Below are 18,579 nucleotides of genomic sequence, written 5' to 3'. Positions count from 1 at the left end.
ATTGAAGTTCGCAATTGTCTACCTTATCGGTTGGATCTGGTTCGTTCGGTTCATCCACTGAAGCTTCGAAAGAATGTGTTGAAGATGCTGCATTAGTAGTTCGAGAAACAGCAGGTCGACGTGTTTTCCGTGTGCATCTCATCCAAGCGAGTGTGAAGTGATGCGAGGTTTATGGAAAGTGTGAAAATCTGCTCCCTAATAAGAGTAAGGGCATCGTCAGATCGACCACTTCCGTCCTGAGAATTTGTCATGGTTACGTCTCAAAAGGAACTCGAACAAGCGCAAGTTCTGGGTCGGGAATAGGTTCTGGGACAACCTCTGGAATTGGTTTTGGTGCCGGTGAGTTGGAAATAATGATAATTTCGGGTTTGGGAACAAGCTCTCGGAAGAGGCTCTTCTGGGAGTACGTCAAGGTAGCTCAAGAATGGCACTGGCACGCAGAACTCATTGGCGTCAGCATCCATGCAACTGTGAGCACGAAGAGGAGCACCTAGAGCACCTAATAATTTTGGGGCCTTTTAAGTGATTAAGTGTGTTCTCATGGGCTTTAAAAATTTAGGGCATGTGAGTCAATGTTCGCCGGCCACTTTGGGGCTGAAATTTTGGGGTATTTTAGTAAGTTAAATTCTCAATCTTGTAAGGGTGCTGCCAGCGTAAAATAAAGCCTCAGCGTAGAATAAAAGACCAGCGTGGCTGAAATTTGCTGCCGTTTGGTGAAAAAGACTAGCGTTTAAGGATTTCAGCAGCGCAACGTTTCATCACTGCCAAGCGTTTGATAAAGTGCAGCGTAAGAAATTCTGCCGCTTGGGAATTTTCAGCAGCCAGCGATTTGGGTGAATGAAGGGGTGCGATTTGGGGGAAGGAAGGGGGCCCTCTCGCGAAGGGGTGCAACCTCAGTGAAGGGGTGCCTTCCTTGGTGCCCTCTCGCGAATAGGTGTTGTCCTTTCACATGAAGAGGGGCTAACACACGGGTGCAAAGGAGTGCAATCCGATGAAGGGTACGCAGGGTTCTTCGGGTACGCCCCGCACACACATCTGTGTTCTGTCGTGTATCCTTTATGTATAGAATTGGAACAGAATAGATTTAAGTTACCTCATGCTTGTATGCACATGCGTACCATCTTTCTTCTGGTGCCATGCAACTCCAAGAGGGCGGGAGAGGGTAGCGGCGAGGGTGAGAGGCTCACAACGTTCGGGTCCCGGGGAAAAATTTGCTGTGATACCACTGTGACAATTCTAGGTACTAATCCTTTATTAAGTACCATCTTTCTTCTGGTGCCATGCAACTCCAAGAGGGCGGGAGAGGGTAGCGGCAAGGGTGAGAGGCTCACAACGTTCGGGTCCCGGGGAAAAATTTGCTCTGATACCACTGTGACGATTCTAGGTACTAATCCTTTATTAAGTACTTAAACTCATGATTAAGACTTAAGAAACTTGAACTGTACTCGAAACAAGACTTAGAAGACTCTGTGTTTGATTGATTGAATGTGTGATACAAGGGCTCCTTATATAGGAGATGAAGAGACATAAATGAAAAGACACGTCTCTTGGTAAAGAGATACGACTTTACACGTAAAGACACATCCTTTCAGTGAAGAGCTGCAACCATTGGGCGAAGAGTCGCACCCGTAGAGAGAAGGGGTGTGACCAGTCGTCGAAGGAGTGTGGCTTTTGGCGAAGAGACACGTCCTTTGGGTGAAGGGGTGTGACCATCCAAGCGCAGGGGTCCTCGTTGGCATGACACTTCGCGTATCTGCAACTAGGAGTAGATGTATTGTTGTCAACATAGTCATAATCGTGACATTCCCTCCCATTTAAAATCAGAGCCCGTGCCAAAGAAATGACTTCTGATGTTGATAGAACTCTGGAAAAGCATTGAATCTTCGAAAATCTTCAGTCTTTGAGTTATCTGAAACCTTTGTCTTTAACCTTTGCCTCTTGCGAAACCTTTTTGGTTTGACTGCTAAATCCCATGTCATTGCATTGTTCAAAGACTTTTTAGAGGAATCTGGCATAATCAGGTTAACTGCAACAAGAGGTTGATCTTCAAAATCTTTCGTGTGATGTAAGCCTTCTGGTTCAAAATCTTCCAATAAATGTGAAATATTTGGGGAAAAGGAAATCTTCTCAAGGTACTCTCCAGCTGGGGTAACTTCAACTTTAGTAATCACTTGAGAGGATTTTGGCTTGAGACTGTAATCATCTTCCAATAATGAATCCCAAAATTCTCCAGAATCATCGTCTGGAGCTGTAACTTCATGACTTGTAATCGGCATATCATCTTCCAGTAAAGAATCAAAGAAAGCATAGTCATCTTCAGACTCGGAATTTGCAACTATCTTCTTATCTTTGTCTTCATCAATTGATTCAGGAGAAGTTAATGAATTCAAAAATTCATCAATAATAATATCTGCATCTGTATCGGAAATTATATTCTCTTCATAATCCACTGTATCATGCTGTTTGACTTGTACACGTGAGGCTTGAATCACTCTTTCCGCATGAGAAAGCTCGTGTAAAGTTAATTCACGTCCATCTTTGAACAAATTGATAGTATGTCCTCGAAAGCTAATTGCTGGATTATATTGGAATAACCAATGCTGACCAAGAATCATGTCGTAATAAAATAAAGGCATGACTTCAAAATCCACTTGATCTGCATAAGTTTTAATCTTGAGTTGCAACTGTCGGACTGTCTGATCACAAGTCAAAATTGATCCATTTGCTGATTCCACATCAGATAAGTGAGATGTCTTCTGAGTTGGTAAGTCAAGCTGTTGAACTATTTGAGTGCTAATGAAATTATTCGAGCATCTGCTGTCCACCAAAATATCGATGTAGCGACCAAGGAGTAGTCCAAGAAGGCTCAAAACTTGCTTTGAGAGAGGCTCCAAAACTGAAGAATTGCACTGAGCATGCTTCATAAGAATACTCGTATCCTCTGAGACACGAACCCTATTGACCACAGATTTTCCTTTATCCTTAGCAGAGTCTGGTTGTTCAGAATTTGATGATGTTTCCGTGTTGGAATTTCTTTTCGAATTAAACGGATTTGGTCTCTTTGGACATTGATACCATCTATGGTCACCACTGCAAATTGTACATAATCCTTCCTTCTTTGAAGTCGAAGATCCATTTGACGAAGAGCCTTGCTGAGTATTGGAATGCCGATCTTGAGAAAAATCACGTCCTTTACCACGATCAAGTGGAGGAACATGTATAGAAGATTTGCTTTCAGATTGTCGATCTTGAGAATAGAACCTTGAAGTTGAATAAGGTTGCGTTGCATGCTGTCTGAACTGAGACTGATGTTGCTGACTTTAGCTATAGTTGTCTCTGCGATCGCGCTGTGAAACGCGAGCGCTATTTGAAGATCGGTTACCAGGGAGAAAATTCCTTGTAGGGCGCCGATTATCGCCAAGACGCTCCACATAGGCAATTGCAGCATCCAAGGTGGTAGGGTTGTATTTGTGCACATCGTCCTTCAGGTTGGGTTCGAGTCCGTCGATAAAGCTGTGAAGTTTATCAGAGGGACTAGGGGTCTCTATCTCCAGAGTTAGCCTTTGAAACTTTGTGATGTTCGTGGCCAACGAACCTGTCTGGCCAAGGCAGCGAAGAGAGGACAGGGCATGAAAATCCGCATGGGCAGGTTCGAACGCCTTGCGAATAGCACGCCGGATTTTATCCCAAGAAGGTGTGTGTTTACCATTAGCAACCCGTCGTTGCCACCAAAGAAATGTTGTGTCCTTGAGTAGAGAACTAGCAAGTGCAACTTTTTTACTCTCGACCAAGTCCGTGTTTGTTAAGTAAACCTCCATTTTGAACAGCCATTGGTCCAGCACGCGCTTGTCGTGGCGACTAGTGTATGGTTCCGGCAATTTAACATCAAGCTTCTTCTTCTGTGCAACATTAAAAATTTTATAAAGTAATTGAAGTTCGCGATTGTCTACCTCATCGGTTGGATCTGGTTCGTTCGGTTCATCCACTGAAGCTTCGAAAGAATGTGTTGAAGATGCTGCATTAGTAGTTCGAGAAACAGCAGCTCGACTTCGAGAAGTGTTTTCCATGTGCATCTCATCCAAGCGAGTGTGAAGTGATGCGAGGCTTATAGAAAGTGTGGAAATCTGCTCCTTAATAAGAGTAAGGGCATCGTCAGATCGACCACTTCCATCCTGAGAATTTGGCATGGTTACGTCTCAAAAGGAACTCGAACAAGCGCAAGTTCTGGGTCGGGAGTAGGTTCTGGGACAACCTCTGGAATTGGTTTTGGTGCCGGTGAGTTGGAAATAATGATAACTTCGGGTTTGGCAACAAGTTCTCGGAAGAGGCTCTTCTGGGAGTACGTCAAGGTAGCTCAAGTATGGCACTGGCACGCAGAACTCATTGGCGTCAGCATCCATGCAACTGTGAGCACGAAGAGGAGCGCCTAATAATTTTGGGGCCTTTTAAGTGATTAAGTGTGTTCACATGGGCTTTAAAAATTTAGGGCATGTCAGTCAATGTTGGCCGGCCACTTTGGGGCTGAAATTTTGGGGTATTTTAATAAGTTAAATTCTCAATCTTATAAGGGTGCTGCCAGCGTAAAATAAAGCCTCAGCGTAGAATAAAAGACCAGCGTGGCTGAAATTTGCTGCCGTTTGGTGAAAAAGACCAGCGTTTAAGGATTTCAGCCACGCAACGTTTCATCACTGCCCAGCATTTGATAAAGTGCAGCGTAAGAAATTCTGCCGCTTGGGAATTTTCAGCAGCCAGCGATTTGGGTGAATGAAGGGGTGCGATTTGGGGGAAGGAAGGGGGCCCTCTCGCGAAGGGATGCAACCTCAGTGAAGGGGTGCCTTCCTTGGTGCCCTCTCGCGAATAGGTGTTGTCCTTTCACATGAAGAGGGGCTAACACATGGGTGCAAAGGAGTGCAATCCGATGAAGGGTACGCAGGGTTCTCCGGGTACGCCCCGCACACACATTTGTGTTCTGTCCTGTATCCTTTATGTATAGAATTGGAACAGAATAGATTTAAGTTACCTCATGCTTGTATGCACATGCGTACCATCTTTCTTCTGCTTGCATGTAACTCCGGAAGGGCGGGAGAGGGTAGTGGCGAGGGTGAGAGGCTCACAACCTTCGGGTCCCGAGGAAAAATTTGCTCTGATACCACTGTGAGGATTCTAGGTACTAATCCTTTATTAAGTACTTAAACTCATGATTAAGACTTAAGAAACTTGAATTGTACTCGAAACAAGACTTAGAAGACTCTGTGTTTGATTGATTGAATGTGTGATACAAGGGCTCCTTATATAGGAGACGAAGAGACATAAATGAAAAGACACGTCTCTTGGTGAAGAGACACGACTTTAGACGTAAAGACACATCCTTTCGGCGAAGAGCTGCAACCATTGGGCGAAGAGTCGCACCCGTAGAGCGAAGGGGTGTGACCAGTCGTCGAAGGAGTGTGGCTTTTGGCGAAGCGACATGTCCTTTGGGCGAAGGGGTGTGACCATCCAAGCGCAGGGGTCCTCCTTGGCATGACACTTCGCGTATCTGCAACTAGGAGTAGATGTATTGTTGTCAACATAGTCACAATCGTGACATTCCCTCCCATTTAAAATGAGAGCCCGTGCCAAAGAAATGACTTCTGATGTTGATAGAACTCTGGAAAAGCATTGAATCTTCGAAAATCTTCAGTCTTTGAGTTATCTGAAACCTTTGTCTTTAACCTTTGCCTCTTGCGAAACCTTTTTGGTTTGACTGCTAAATCCCATGTCATTGCATTGTTCAAAGACTTTTTAGAGGAATCCGGCATAATCAGGTTAACTGCAACAAGAGGTTGATCTTCAAAATCTTTCGTGTGATGTAAGCCTTCTGGTTCAAAATCTTCCAATAACTGCGAAATATTTGGGGAAAAGGAAATCTTCTCAAGGTACTCTCCAGATGGGGTAACTTCAACTTTAGTAATCACTTGAGAGGATTTTGGCTTGAGACTGTAATCATCTTCCAATAATGAATCCCAAAATTCTCCAGCATCATCTTCTGGAAATGTAACTTCATGACTTGTAATCGGCATATCATCTTCCAGTAAAGAATCAAAGAAAGCATAGTCATCTTCAAACTCGGAATTTGCAACTATCTTCTTATCTTTGTCTTCATCAATTGATTCAGGAGAAGTTAATGAATTCAAAAGTTCATCAATAATAATATCTGCATCTGTATCGGAAATCATATTCTCTTCATAATCCACTGTATCATGTTGCTTGACTTGTACACGTAAGGCTTGAATCACTCTTTACGCATGAGAAAGCCCGCGTAAAGTCAATTCACGTCCATCTTTGAACAAATTGATAGTATGTCCTCGAAAGCTAATTGCTGGATCATATTGGAATAACCAATGCTGACCAAGAATCATGTCGTAATAAGATAAAGGCATGACTTCAAAATCCACTTGATCTGCATAAGTTTGAATCTTGAGTTGCAACTATCGAACTGTCTGATCACAAGTCAAAATTGATCCATCTGCTGATTCCACATCAGATAAGTGAGATGTCTTCTGAGTTGGTAAGCCAAGCTGTTGAACTATTTGAGTGCTGGTGAAATTATTCGAGCATCCGCTGTCCACCAAAATATTGATGTAGCGACCATGGAGTAGTCCAAGAAGGCTCAAAACTTGCTTTGAGAGAGGCTCCAATACTGAAGAATTGCACTGAGCATGCTTCATAGGAATACTCGTATCCTCTGAGACACGAATAGTATTGACCACATATTTTCCTTTATCCTTAGCAGAGTCTGGTTGTTCAGAATTTGATGATGTTTCCGCGTTGGAATTTCCTTTCGAATTAAACGGATTTGGTCTCTTTGGACATTGATACCATCTATGGTCACCACTGCAAATTGTACATAATCCTTCCTTCTTTGAAGTCGAAGATCCATTTGACGAAGAGCCTTGCTGAGTATTGGAATGCCGATCTTGAGAAAAATCACGTCCTTTACCACGATCAAGTGGAGGAACATGTATAGAAGATTTGCTTTCAGATTGTCGATCTTGAGAATAGAACCTTGAAGTTGAATAAGGTTGCGTTGCATGCTCTCTGAACTGAGACTGATGTTGCTGACTTTGGCTATAGTTGTCTCTGCGATCCGGCTGTGAAACGCGAGCGCTATTTGAAGATCTGTTACCAGGGAGAAAATTCCTTGTAGGGCGTCGATTATCGCCAAGACGCTCCACCTAGGCAATTGCAGCATCCAAGGTAGTAGGGTTGTATTTGTGCACATCGTCCTTCAGGTTGGGTTCGAGTCCGTCGATAAAGCTGTGAAGTTTATCAGAGGGACTAAGGGTCTCTATATCCAGAGTTAGCCTTCGAAACTCTGTGATGTACGTGGCCAAGGAACCTGTCTGGCTCAGGCGGCGAAGAGAGGACCAGGCATGAAAATCCGCATTGGCAGGTTCGAACGCCTTGCGAATAGCACGCCGGATTTTATCCCAAGAAGGTGTGTGTTTACCATTAGCAACCCGTCGTTGCCACCAAAGAAATGTTGTGTCCTTGAGCAGAGAACTAGTAGGTGCAACTTTTTTACTCTCGACCAAGTCTGTGTTTGTTAAGTAAACCTCCATTTTGAACAGCCATTGGTCCAGCACGCGCTTGTCGCGGCGAGAAGTGTATGGTTCCGGCAATTTAACATCAAGCTTCTTCTTCTGTGCAGCATTAAAAATTTTATAAAGTAATTGAAGTTCGCGATTGTCTACCTCATCGGTTGGATCTGGTTCGTTCGGTTCATCCACTAAAGCTTCGAAAGAATGTGTTGAAGATGCTGCATTAGTAGTTCGAGAAACAGCAGGTCGACTTCGAGAAGTGTTTTCCGTGTGCATCTCATCCAAGCGAGTGTGAAGTGATGCGAGGCTTATGGAAAGTGTGGAAATCTTCTCCTTAATAAGAGTAAGGGCATCGTCAAATCGACCACTTCCGTCCTGAGAATTTGGCATGGTTACGTCCCAAAAGGAACTCGAACAAGCGCAAGTTCTGGGTCGGGAATAGGTTCTGGGACAACCTCTGGAATTGGTTTTGGTGCCGGTGAGTTGGAAATAATGATAATTTCGGGTTCGGGAACAAGTTCTCGGAAGAGGCTCTTCTGGGAGTACATCAAGGTAGCTCAAGAATGGCACTGGCACGCAGAACTCATTGGCGTCAGCATCCATGCAACTGTGAGCACGAAGAGGAGCACCTAGAGCACCTAATAATTTTGGGGCCTTTTAAGTGATTAAGTGTGTTCACATGGGCTTTAAAAATTTAGGGCATGTCAGTCAATGTTGGCTGGCCACTTTGGGGCTGAAATTTTGGGGTATTTTAATAAGTTAAATTATCAATCTTATAAGGGTGCTGCCAGCGTAAAATAAAGCCTCAGCGTAGAATAAAAGACCAGCATGGCTGAAATTTGCTGCCGTTTGGTGAAAAAGACCAGCGTTTAAGGATTTCAGCAGCGCAACGTTTCATCACTGCCCAGCGTTTGATAAAGTGCAGCGTAAGAAATTCTGCCGCTTGGGAATTTTCAGCAGCCAGCGATTTGGGTGAATGAAGGGGTGCGATTTGGGGGAAGGAAGGGGGCCCTCTCGCGAAGGGGTGCTGCCTCAGTGAAGGGGTGCCTTCCTTGGTGCCCTCTCACGAATAGGTGTTGTCCTTTCACATGAAGAGGGGCTAACACACGGGTGCGAAGAAGTGCAATCCGATGAAGGGTACGCAGGGTTCTCCGGGTACGCCCCACACACACATCTGTGTTCTGTCCTGTATCCTTTATGTATAGAATTGGAACAGAATAGATTTAAGTTACCTCATGCTTGTATGCACATGCGTACCATCTTTCTTCTGCTTCCATACAACTCCGGAAGGGCGGGAGAGGGTAGCGGCGAGGGTGAGAGGCTCACAACCTTCGGGTCCCGGGGAAAAATTTGCTCTGATACCACTGTGAGGATTCTAGGTACTAATCCTTTATTAAGTACTTAAACTCATGATTAAGACTTAAGAAACTTGAATTGTACTCGAAACAAGACTTAGAAGACTCTGTGTTTGATTAATTGAATGTGTGATACAAGGGCTCCTTATATAGGAGACGAAGAGACAAATGAAAAGACACGTCTCTTGGTGAAGAGACACGACTTTAGACGTAAAGACACATCCTTTCAGTGAAGAGCTGCAACCATTGGGCGAAGAGTCGCACCCGTAGAGCGAAGGGGTGTGACCAGTCGTCGAAGGAGTGTGGCTTTTGGCGGACACGTCCTTTGGGTGAAGGGGTGTGACCATCCAAGCGCAGGGGTCCTCCTTGGCATGGCACTTTGCGTATCTGCAACTAGGAGTAGATGTATTGCTGTCAACATAGTCACAATCGTGACAAGCTGGATACCAGGAGGACATGGATAGAGCCGCCACAAGTGTTGGGCACAAAGATGGCTTTCTATAGGGAGCACCTTCTCCACTTCACAGGAGATGGGTTTGTGATTCGACCCAGCTACATGGACACATATGTGTCTCATGGTTTGCGGTGTGCCATTGGTTAGATACGCACATCCTCACATCAGCTGGAGATTGAGACTGGTAGATTCAGAGTCGTACCAGCAAATAGCAAGATATGCTGCTTATGCGAGCTAGAGCCAGAGACAGAGCTACATCACATATGTCATTGCACAGTGTACTATGAGATATGGGGCTGTTTTCACTGCTTATTCAAAGTGGGTTTCGATCCTTTCTCTAGGGTCATGAGTTATGAGGATCAGAGATGTCTTGGGCTATATCTACTTGAGTTACACAGATATAGAGACACTTTATTGGGGAGAGCTAGAGAGAGACAGTCCCAGAGACAGATTACATATTTCTTTTCACTAGATATGGGATAGCAGAGGAGCAACCATCACTGCAGAGCTCGGCCACACTCTCTCGACCACTACCGGCACTCTCATCGACCGAGCACTAGAGCTACGGAGATCCAGACGGTCACAATTGAGGAGAGGGGCTACACAGCATCGACGAAGACTACAGCAGAGGATTCGAGCCATACTCTCTCGACATCCAGAGTGCAGATGAGGATGGATTCTAGTAGTAGTAGTATTTTTGTTCTAGTTCTTTTGTACCCAGACATGGTATCAAATTCACTATTTTGTAACAGATTGGTCATTTTGGCCTTTTGAAGACGTTAATATAACATTTCATTTCATCTCTCTCTCTCTCTCTCTCTCTCTCTCTCTCTCTCTCTCTCTCTCTCTCTCTCTAAAGAGGAGCTGAAACCACTACTACAGATTATGAGGAAAGATGAACAAGCAAGGTATATGTGGGTGAGAATGAGAGCCGAGACAGGTAGATTTCTATATATCGCTATATGCTACTTCCCTCCAAGTACATTAGTCTACTCCTCACCTAAAGGACAATCCCCTTTCTCCATATTGAATAATGACATATGGGAGTTCTCTAGAGATGGAGACATCGTTCTCTTAGGAGACTTTAATGCCAGAACGGCCAACTCTCAAGCAGTATTCTATGATACTTCTGAGGAAACGCTCAGAGAAGTGGATTTATCACAGGAGGGGGCTTACTAGAAACTCACAGGATAAAGAACACACTGAATATGGGAGACATCTCATGGAAATGGCAACTACACATGGTTTGGCCATACTTAATGGTCTAGAGAATTTCCCTCTATCTGGGGGATTCACATGCTTCCCGCACAGGCATGGGGCCAATACAGTGGATTATGTCATGACTTCACCAAGCTTTATTTCTAGTATCGAGGACTTTAAGGTGGGACCCAGACCGGTTGGGATTGCAATGGATCATGCTCTCTTGACCTTATCAATCTCCTTCCAATACAATGCCTCTTAAGTACAAAGGAAGAAGACACACACAAATACTTTCACGCCAGAGACTGATTCAGTCTATGTGGAAAAGATCTATAATAGGATGTGGGCAGCTGAGCCAGTATATACTGTAGAGGAGATTACTTCTCAGCTAACAGAGATACTACATGGAGCAGCACAAGAGGCATACCCACATACTCAGCCTGATCAGAAGAGAGGATCTGGGAACATGCCTCAAAACAGTTGGTACGACGAGGAATGCAGAGAGACGAGAACCCAGGTCGAGAAAGAGCTTACACTTGGGATCATCACATATAAGCAGTCTCGGATTGCTCTTCGGTGTATAGTACGTCGCAAGAAAAGGGCATTTTTAGCCAAACTGGAGAAGGATTTATATCAGCTCTTCTTGAGTCAGGACTCACATGAGGCCTGGCATTTATTTCATGAGCACTCATTGCCTCCGACAGTTACTTCTCCTGAGATTTGGGGTCAATATGTAACATCATTATATACGGTATCTGGACAGCCTCCATTACCAAATCCACTAGAGCCATGCCCTGCTACTAGTACTTTCTTTACTACGGAAATGGTGGAAAAAGCCATTGATAAGATGAAGACAAGAAGAGCATATGATCATGAGGGTTTAGTAGCAGAACATCTGATCCATGCAAGGGATCTACTTTCAGAAGTCCTTGCTCGTCTGTTTAATTGGGTCATGTGTGAAGGATTACCTGAATCTTGGAAATTATCTACTATCGTACCTATTTTCAAGTTAGGGGATCCTATGATACCCGGGAACTACCGTACCATGGTGGGTCACACCTTGACCCGACTGTACGCATCCATTCTGGAACAAAAATTGAGTAGATGGGCAGAGAATGAGGGCATAAGGGCAACAGGACAAGCTGGATCCAGGAGGGGTTACTCCACTTTAGATCATATTCTTACGCTCAGAGCCATTATGGAGGAAGGAAGAGCAAGCGGGAGAAGGATGTATTGTTGCTTTGTGGATTTTCAGAAAGCTTTTGATACAGTACCAAGGGCCAGATTGATGCGTAGAATGCAATAGTTAGGGGTCCCCAAAGAGATTATCTGGGGGATCATGGCCTTATACGGGTCAGTAACTAGTGTACGTACTCCAGAAGGGGATTCTGACATTGTTCATTCCACTGTTGGAGTAAAGCAGGGATGCCCACTGTCCCCTCCTTTTTTTGGTATGTATATAGATGAGGTATCAGATTACATTGATAGACAGGGTGACAGAGATGCTCAACTTGCAAGGTCATGGATCCCTTTGTTGTTGTATATAGATGATATTGTATTGATAGCAGAACCACCAGATGGAATGCAGAGGCAGTTAGATGCATTACATAAATTCGCGGAGGACAGCGGACTGTCGGTAAATTTGGGTAAAACCAAAGTTATGGTGTTTAACACCACACCGCAGTGGGGTAGGAGATCGGCACCTACATTTGCATATGGCCAGAATACAGTAGAGTACACAGATGCATACACATACCTTGGTGTGGTATTTACAGGACCAAAGTTTACTCTTATGAAAGCAGCGGATGCTAGATTGTCCAGAGCCTCTGCGGCCTTGGGAGGGTTGGAGAGGATGTGTTCACAAGTGCAGTTTCAGGAACCACGAACAAAACTTTGGCTCTTTGATATTGTGGTGGCTTCGGCTATGCTTTATGGGGTCCAGATATGGGGACCATCTGTGGATCAGGATAATTGGAAGTCAATGGAGAGACCTTTGGTATCTATGATTTCCCGAATGATTAGAGCCAAGGCCTCCGTACCACACGCGATTACCCGAGCGGAACTAGCTGCCCCTCCGATAGAAATTGAAGCTCTTACCAGATCAGTGTCCTTTATACATGGTTTATGGGATACAAATAATTGTCGATATACTAGATTTCCCCTCGAATCCTCTCGACAATTAGCAATGAAAGGAGATACATCATGCTGGTATGCGCAACTGTCCTCGTGGTTTCAGAGACACGGGTTCAGTATGGAAAGATTACCCCCCTTCCAATACTCTCTTGAGGCTCCATCACTGGCAATCACACGAACGGAGATTAATAAAATCATCCGCCAGGATCTTATACAGTTGGACACTAAGAGGACATGGGTAGACCCTACACAAGAATTGGGCACGAAGATGGCCGACTACAAAGAAAACTTCCTACAGCTATCTGAAGATGGTTTTGTGATTCGCCCGAGCTACATGGATACCCACCTGTCTCATGGTTTGAGATGTGCTATTGGTCAAATTCGTACATCCTCACCCCAACTGGAAATTGAATTTGGCAGATTTAGGGGAATCCCACCTGAGAGCAGAATTTGCAAGTTATGCGGAATGGAGCCGGAGACAGAATTACACTACATATGTCATTGCACCGTATACTATGAGATACGTGGGCGTTTCCATTGCCTATTTAATGAAGTCTTTGGACCTCTAGATAGAGTCATGCAATACCAAGATCAAAGGTGCTTAGGCCTGTACCTATTGGAACTACATCGGCACAGGGATAATCTAATGAGAAGACAAAGAGCACTACAGCCTCAGAGGCAGATCACAGATTTCTTCGGATCGAGAGAAGCAGGAATGGAAGGAGAAGCAAGAGGCCAGCAGCGAGCACAAAGGAGTACCCACATACCAAAGGCACCCTCATTGACAGGGCGATTGAGCTTAGGAAATCGAGACGACCACGACCGAGATGCAGAAGCACACTTCACCGGAGGAGACTACAACAAAGGATTAGAAGCATTCTAGCTAGACACCCAGAATGCTCCTAAGAAGTTTATCTAATACTTTGTATTTAGTTTTTCACATTTATTTTCACACTTTCACACTTTTCAGAGATTGTAACAGATTCACCGCTTTGTATCAGTTTGGTCTCATAGGTCACTTTGGCCTTTTTGAAGACGTTAATATAACATTTCATTTCATCTCTCTCTCTCTCTCTCTCTCTCTCTCTCTCTCTCTCTCTCTCTCTCTCTCGACATCCAGAGTGCAGATGAGGATGGATCCTCACCATTTCTTCCATCTTTGTTTCACACACTGTTACATCCAGTTTACCGGGTACCTATTGTATCAGCTGCTACACCCACGTAGTTTTAGATTGTAGTAGTAGTAGTAGTATTTTGTTCCACTTCTAGTTCTTTTCTAGTTCTTTTGTACCCAGACATGGTATTAGATTCACTATTTTGTAACTGATTGGTCTCATAGGTCATTTTGGCCTTTTGAAGACGTTAATATAACATTTCATTTCATTTCATTTCTCTCTCTCTCTCTCTCTCTCTCTCTCTCTCTCTCTCTCTCTCTCTCTCTCTCTCATGTGCGTGCACACAATGTTGCACACTCAACATCCAGAGTGCAGATGAGGATGGATTCTAGTAGTAGTAGTATTTTTGTTCTAGTTCTTTTGTACCCAGACATGGTATCAAATTCACTATTTTGTAACAGATTGGTCTCATAGGTCATTTTGGCCTTTTGAAGATGTTAATATAACATTTCATTTCATTTCATCTCTCTCTCTCTCTCTCTCTCTCTCTCTCTCTCTCTCTCTCTCTCTCTCTCTCTCTCTCTCTCTCATGTGCACGCACACAATGTTGCACACATCTCTTAATGTCTGCTGCTTATTTGTTGAGAAAACTGGCCTTTCCAAAGTACAGGTCGCAGTGAAGCGGCTACAGTCCGAGTGTGAACATCGTGTGGAGTTGGAGAGAACCAAATATATTGCATTAAAGGAGCAGCATTCTGTGTTAGAGAAGCGGCATGCGACAGCTAATGCAGCTCTTGCAGAACTGGAAAAGCAATTCTGCGCATATAAAACTGAACATTACAAAACATCGGAAGCAGAATTGCTTGGGCAAGTGATGCTTTTGAAGCAACAATGCAATGATTTCAAGAGGAACTATGAACAAGCCATAAGAACCAAGAATGATTACAAGGCTCAGGTATCATCTATCATTCAGAAGGAATATATTACTTGGGTCACTGAATAGATTCTTTTTGTAATCTTCATGAAGATTGATCTTGTGATCTTGTGCCTGCCCTATGGCAACCTTTCAGGTCCAGAACTTGGCTAGGGAGCTTGCAAAGCTTCACAAGCAGCGGACACAAAATGAGGCCAATCGACGTGCCCAAGATCGGGGAAATCTTGCTTTGCAGTCTCTTATTGAGTCTCAGGCACGGAAGACTGACCAGGAAAGATTGGAATTGCGCCAATTGAAGGAGCAATTACAGCGACTTCAGATGCATGACAATCCAACCTTAATGGCCCCAAAAAATGAGCTTAATTCAACGTCTCGTGGTGGGAAAGAAGTTCATAATACGTATGCAGCATCTACACTTCCATTTTCTGGCAATTTGGGAGTTAATGAAAGATTTACAAAGGATGGTGTGGAGAAGGGGAATTTCTTAGACGAGGCGGTGCAGGTGAGTATGAGAACTGATGATGTTTCAGCGGCGGGTGAAGTGTTGAAGCAAGGCTACTCTTCAATGCTACATGAAAGGGATGAGTTTGATGACTGCTTTAATGAAGAATTCGATGCTTTAGATAACTTGTCCCATGTAAATTTGAGTACTTCCATGTTTGAGGAAGCTGCCACAAAAGATGATGGAAGTGTGCCAGTCATGAGGATGGGCTTGTTGGATGGACATTCAATGAATCGGCATACCGATGTGGATGATGATTTTGGGAGCTTTGATGTCTCATTCTACACTTCACAGCTATCTGAATTCCAAACTGCAGAGATTAAAAGGCTCACAAAGCAAAGATTAGACTTGCTGCAGACAGGAGTCTACAAGGAGGAGGACAGGATTATAAAGGGATTGGATCAAGAGATTCAAAGATTACGAAGTGTGGATACCAACAAATTTGCATTTTGAACAGCTAAGGTTTAGCAGCATGACCCATGAATTTCTTGCTTATAGAAGCAATATATGTGTCATCACTTGGCAGCTCAGATGAAACTCTTTCTTCAAGAAGCAAATATTTTGTGTAATCTGTCCACATGACTGGAAGAGTTGCAAGAGTGGGATTATGTGGAGACATTCCAAGTGCAAGTAGCTGGTTATCTAGGTATTCAATCCGTGATTTTGTTGCCAATGCAGGCTCTAGTTGGCCTGATGATAGTTGGCTTGATAAAGGTGATTAGTCACCTTGATGTAAGAGCTAGAGATATTGATAGAGAAAAACTGCACATTGTTGGTCATATCCCTCGTGGGTATTGCAGATTATGGGAGTGACTTCACGGTTGCATATCGCCTCTTATGGAATCTTCTTTGACGATGAATATTTCCGTACCAATGCTCCCGTCACCCATGTTGCGACACACCAGAAATGTTTATAACTTGGTCAGTTCCTTACCGAACATACGGAAAAATCCTTGGCGATCCTCTAAGAGCTGAGTCGCACTATGTGCAACAGGGGCAGTAGGGAGAGGCAATTCTCTAGAAATGGAAAACACGAGATGTAGTGCGTGAGAATAGAAGCCCTCGTACAGTTCTGTTATTACCTCACCTTTTTGCAGTATTAAGCTATACTTATGGAGAATCTTAACTCTCCTCATTCCTTGCATAATCTCCTCTAATGACAAGCCTGCAGTGAAAGCATTTCCCTGCTTTAAAGTCTCCTCTTACCTCCACTGCCCTTCGGTGCAACCTGTAAAGCTGAAGTCACCCATCCCATGGCACATATCCCCCAGGGATTGGGAAGTTCCAAGTCACCCATCCCATGACACATCTCCCCCAGTGGTTGGGAGGTTCTAAATCACCCATCCCATGATGCATCTCCCCGATTGATTGGGAGGTTGAAAGTAAAATTGCATTAATCTCTCTTCAGCCGGTGGGTCCTTCTTTCCTCTATGTGGCCTTTGTGTTGATGGGGGTGATATTCTCTCCCTTGGTGATGAGGGGCTTTGGGAATTTTCTCTCATGCAGAACATCTTGCACATCTCATGCTACTCTTCGACGTCCTCCACTACCGGGTTCTGTTACAACTAGGGCAGCCAGAATGCCTAGCTTTTCTAGCCACTTTCTTTGACACTATTGCACACCCACTTTTAAAGGGGATCTAGAGTCCCGGACCTCAACCATTTAGTTCTGTGGTGAAAAACCAGGGTTAGAGGGGCTTGAACTCACATCCTCCCAGTTCCAAGGCAAGGACTTCATCAATTTGCTTACGCACGTGATTTGTTACTTCGTGTAGACTTGAGTTCATGCACACAGTCCCCCTCTTTTCTTCCATCCATATTGTGGCTCTTCTACTCAACCCGAGGGTAATGGATATATGTGTCATCTTTAAAGCTATATTCAAAGGTTCAGGAGTCTACATTGATTACAAAATAATTGCATTAATTAACACAATATTGATTACAAGGTTCAGAATAGAATACAAAGTAGGCATTGATTACAAAGTATGATTAACAGAATATTGATTACAAGGTTCAGGAGTCTACATTGATTACAAAATAATTGCATTGATTGACAGAATATTTGTTTGTATAGTGGCTAGTGGTTACAAGAAGATGGCAATTTTTTTGCTTCCAACTTACAACCTCAACAGTCACATGCTTGATGAAGAAAGTGTATTAAAGGAGTCTATTTGAAGTTGTGTGTGTATATGTGTGTGTGTGTGTGTGTGTGTGTGTGTGTGGGGTGGGGGCAACTTGCCCAAGCTTTGAAACCCTCAACATATTCTCTTCATATGCTCTAGGGAAAAACCACTTCACTTTTTAGCAGCTTGTCAACAGTTGTCCAATGTTCTGTTTGGAATGTCAATAGATACGAAGCGAAGGCCTCTCTCTAGATGCAATCAGCTATGGATGCATCTTGAAGGCGTGTGGCTCTACACAAGAAAAATTATGTCGTGCTTGCCATTGTCTTGGTCGATATGTATGTTAAATGTGGTGCGTTTGAGAAAGCACAAAAAGTGCTTGAGGAGCTTCTGTTTGGAATGTCAACAGATACGAAGCGAAGGCCTCTCTCTAGATGCAATCAGCTATGCATGCATCTTGAAGGCGCGTGGCTCTACGCAAGAAAAAAGATGTCGTGCTTGGAATTGTCTTGGTCGATATGTATGTTAAATGTGGTGCGTTTGAGAAAGCACAAAAAGTGCTTGAGGAGCTTCTTATCCAGAATGTCGCCTCTTGGAATCCACTGATTCCGGAATGTGCGAAACAAGAGCAGTGCCAGACATCTCCAGGCTGTGGCAATAAATCTTTGGGGTGTTTTTACAAAATGGAAAGGGAAGGTCTGTCTCGAATTGCAATCACCTACGCTTCCATCTCGAAGGCTTGTGGCTTTACGCAAGACCTTTACATGTATGATTTCTTAATTCACGATGAGATTGCTAGCCAGGGCTATTGGAGCAAGATGCCATGCTTCGTGGTGCTTTGATCTATACGTATGCCAAATGTGGTGTCGTCACGATAGCACGAGAAATTTTTTATGGGGATCCTCTTTAGGCTGTCTCTCTTGGAGTGAGTGGATTGCGGGATATGGTCAATGTGGTCGTGGCAAGGAAGCTTTGGGTTGTTTTTACCAAATACGAAGGGAAGGCATGTCTCTAATTGCAATCACCTACGCTTCCACCTCGAAGGCTTGTGGCCCATGGCAGGCATGGTGAAAAGGACCAAGCTGCTCAACTCATAAGTATTGGCAATATCTTGTAACTGGCTCCACGTAAGATGCTAATATAGGCACAAAAATCAGGTTGATATTGTTAGTAAGGGGCTGTTG

The 18,579-nt window shown here is 44.0% G+C and overlaps 1 protein-coding gene across 2 annotated transcripts in view; it reads left to right on the top strand.

Annotated features, from left to right (window-relative positions):
- The window catches only part of LOC147431043 (uncharacterized), a 63,098-nt gene extending 46,969 nt beyond the window's left edge, over window positions 1-16,129 (top strand). For both annotated transcript variants that reach the window (XM_086494506.1, XM_086494507.1), the window contains exons 6-7: window positions 14,508-14,792; window positions 14,908-16,129. In XM_086494506.1, coding sequence (XP_086350632.1) covers window positions 14,508-14,792; window positions 14,908-15,726 — 1,104 coding nt within the window. In that variant the 3' untranslated portion in view covers window positions 15,727-16,129. The remainder of the gene's footprint in view (window positions 1-14,507; window positions 14,793-14,907) is intronic.
- The last annotated feature ends 2,450 nt before the right edge of the window (window positions 16,130-18,579 follow it).

Source organism: Adiantum capillus-veneris, chromosome 21, assembly GCF_014529385.1.
Source record: "Adiantum capillus-veneris isolate H3 chromosome 21, ASM1452938v2, whole genome shotgun sequence".
Classification (NCBI taxonomy): domain Eukaryota; kingdom Viridiplantae; phylum Streptophyta; class Polypodiopsida; order Polypodiales; family Pteridaceae; genus Adiantum; species Adiantum capillus-veneris.
This window is presented reverse-complemented; position numbering and strand designations above follow the sequence as displayed.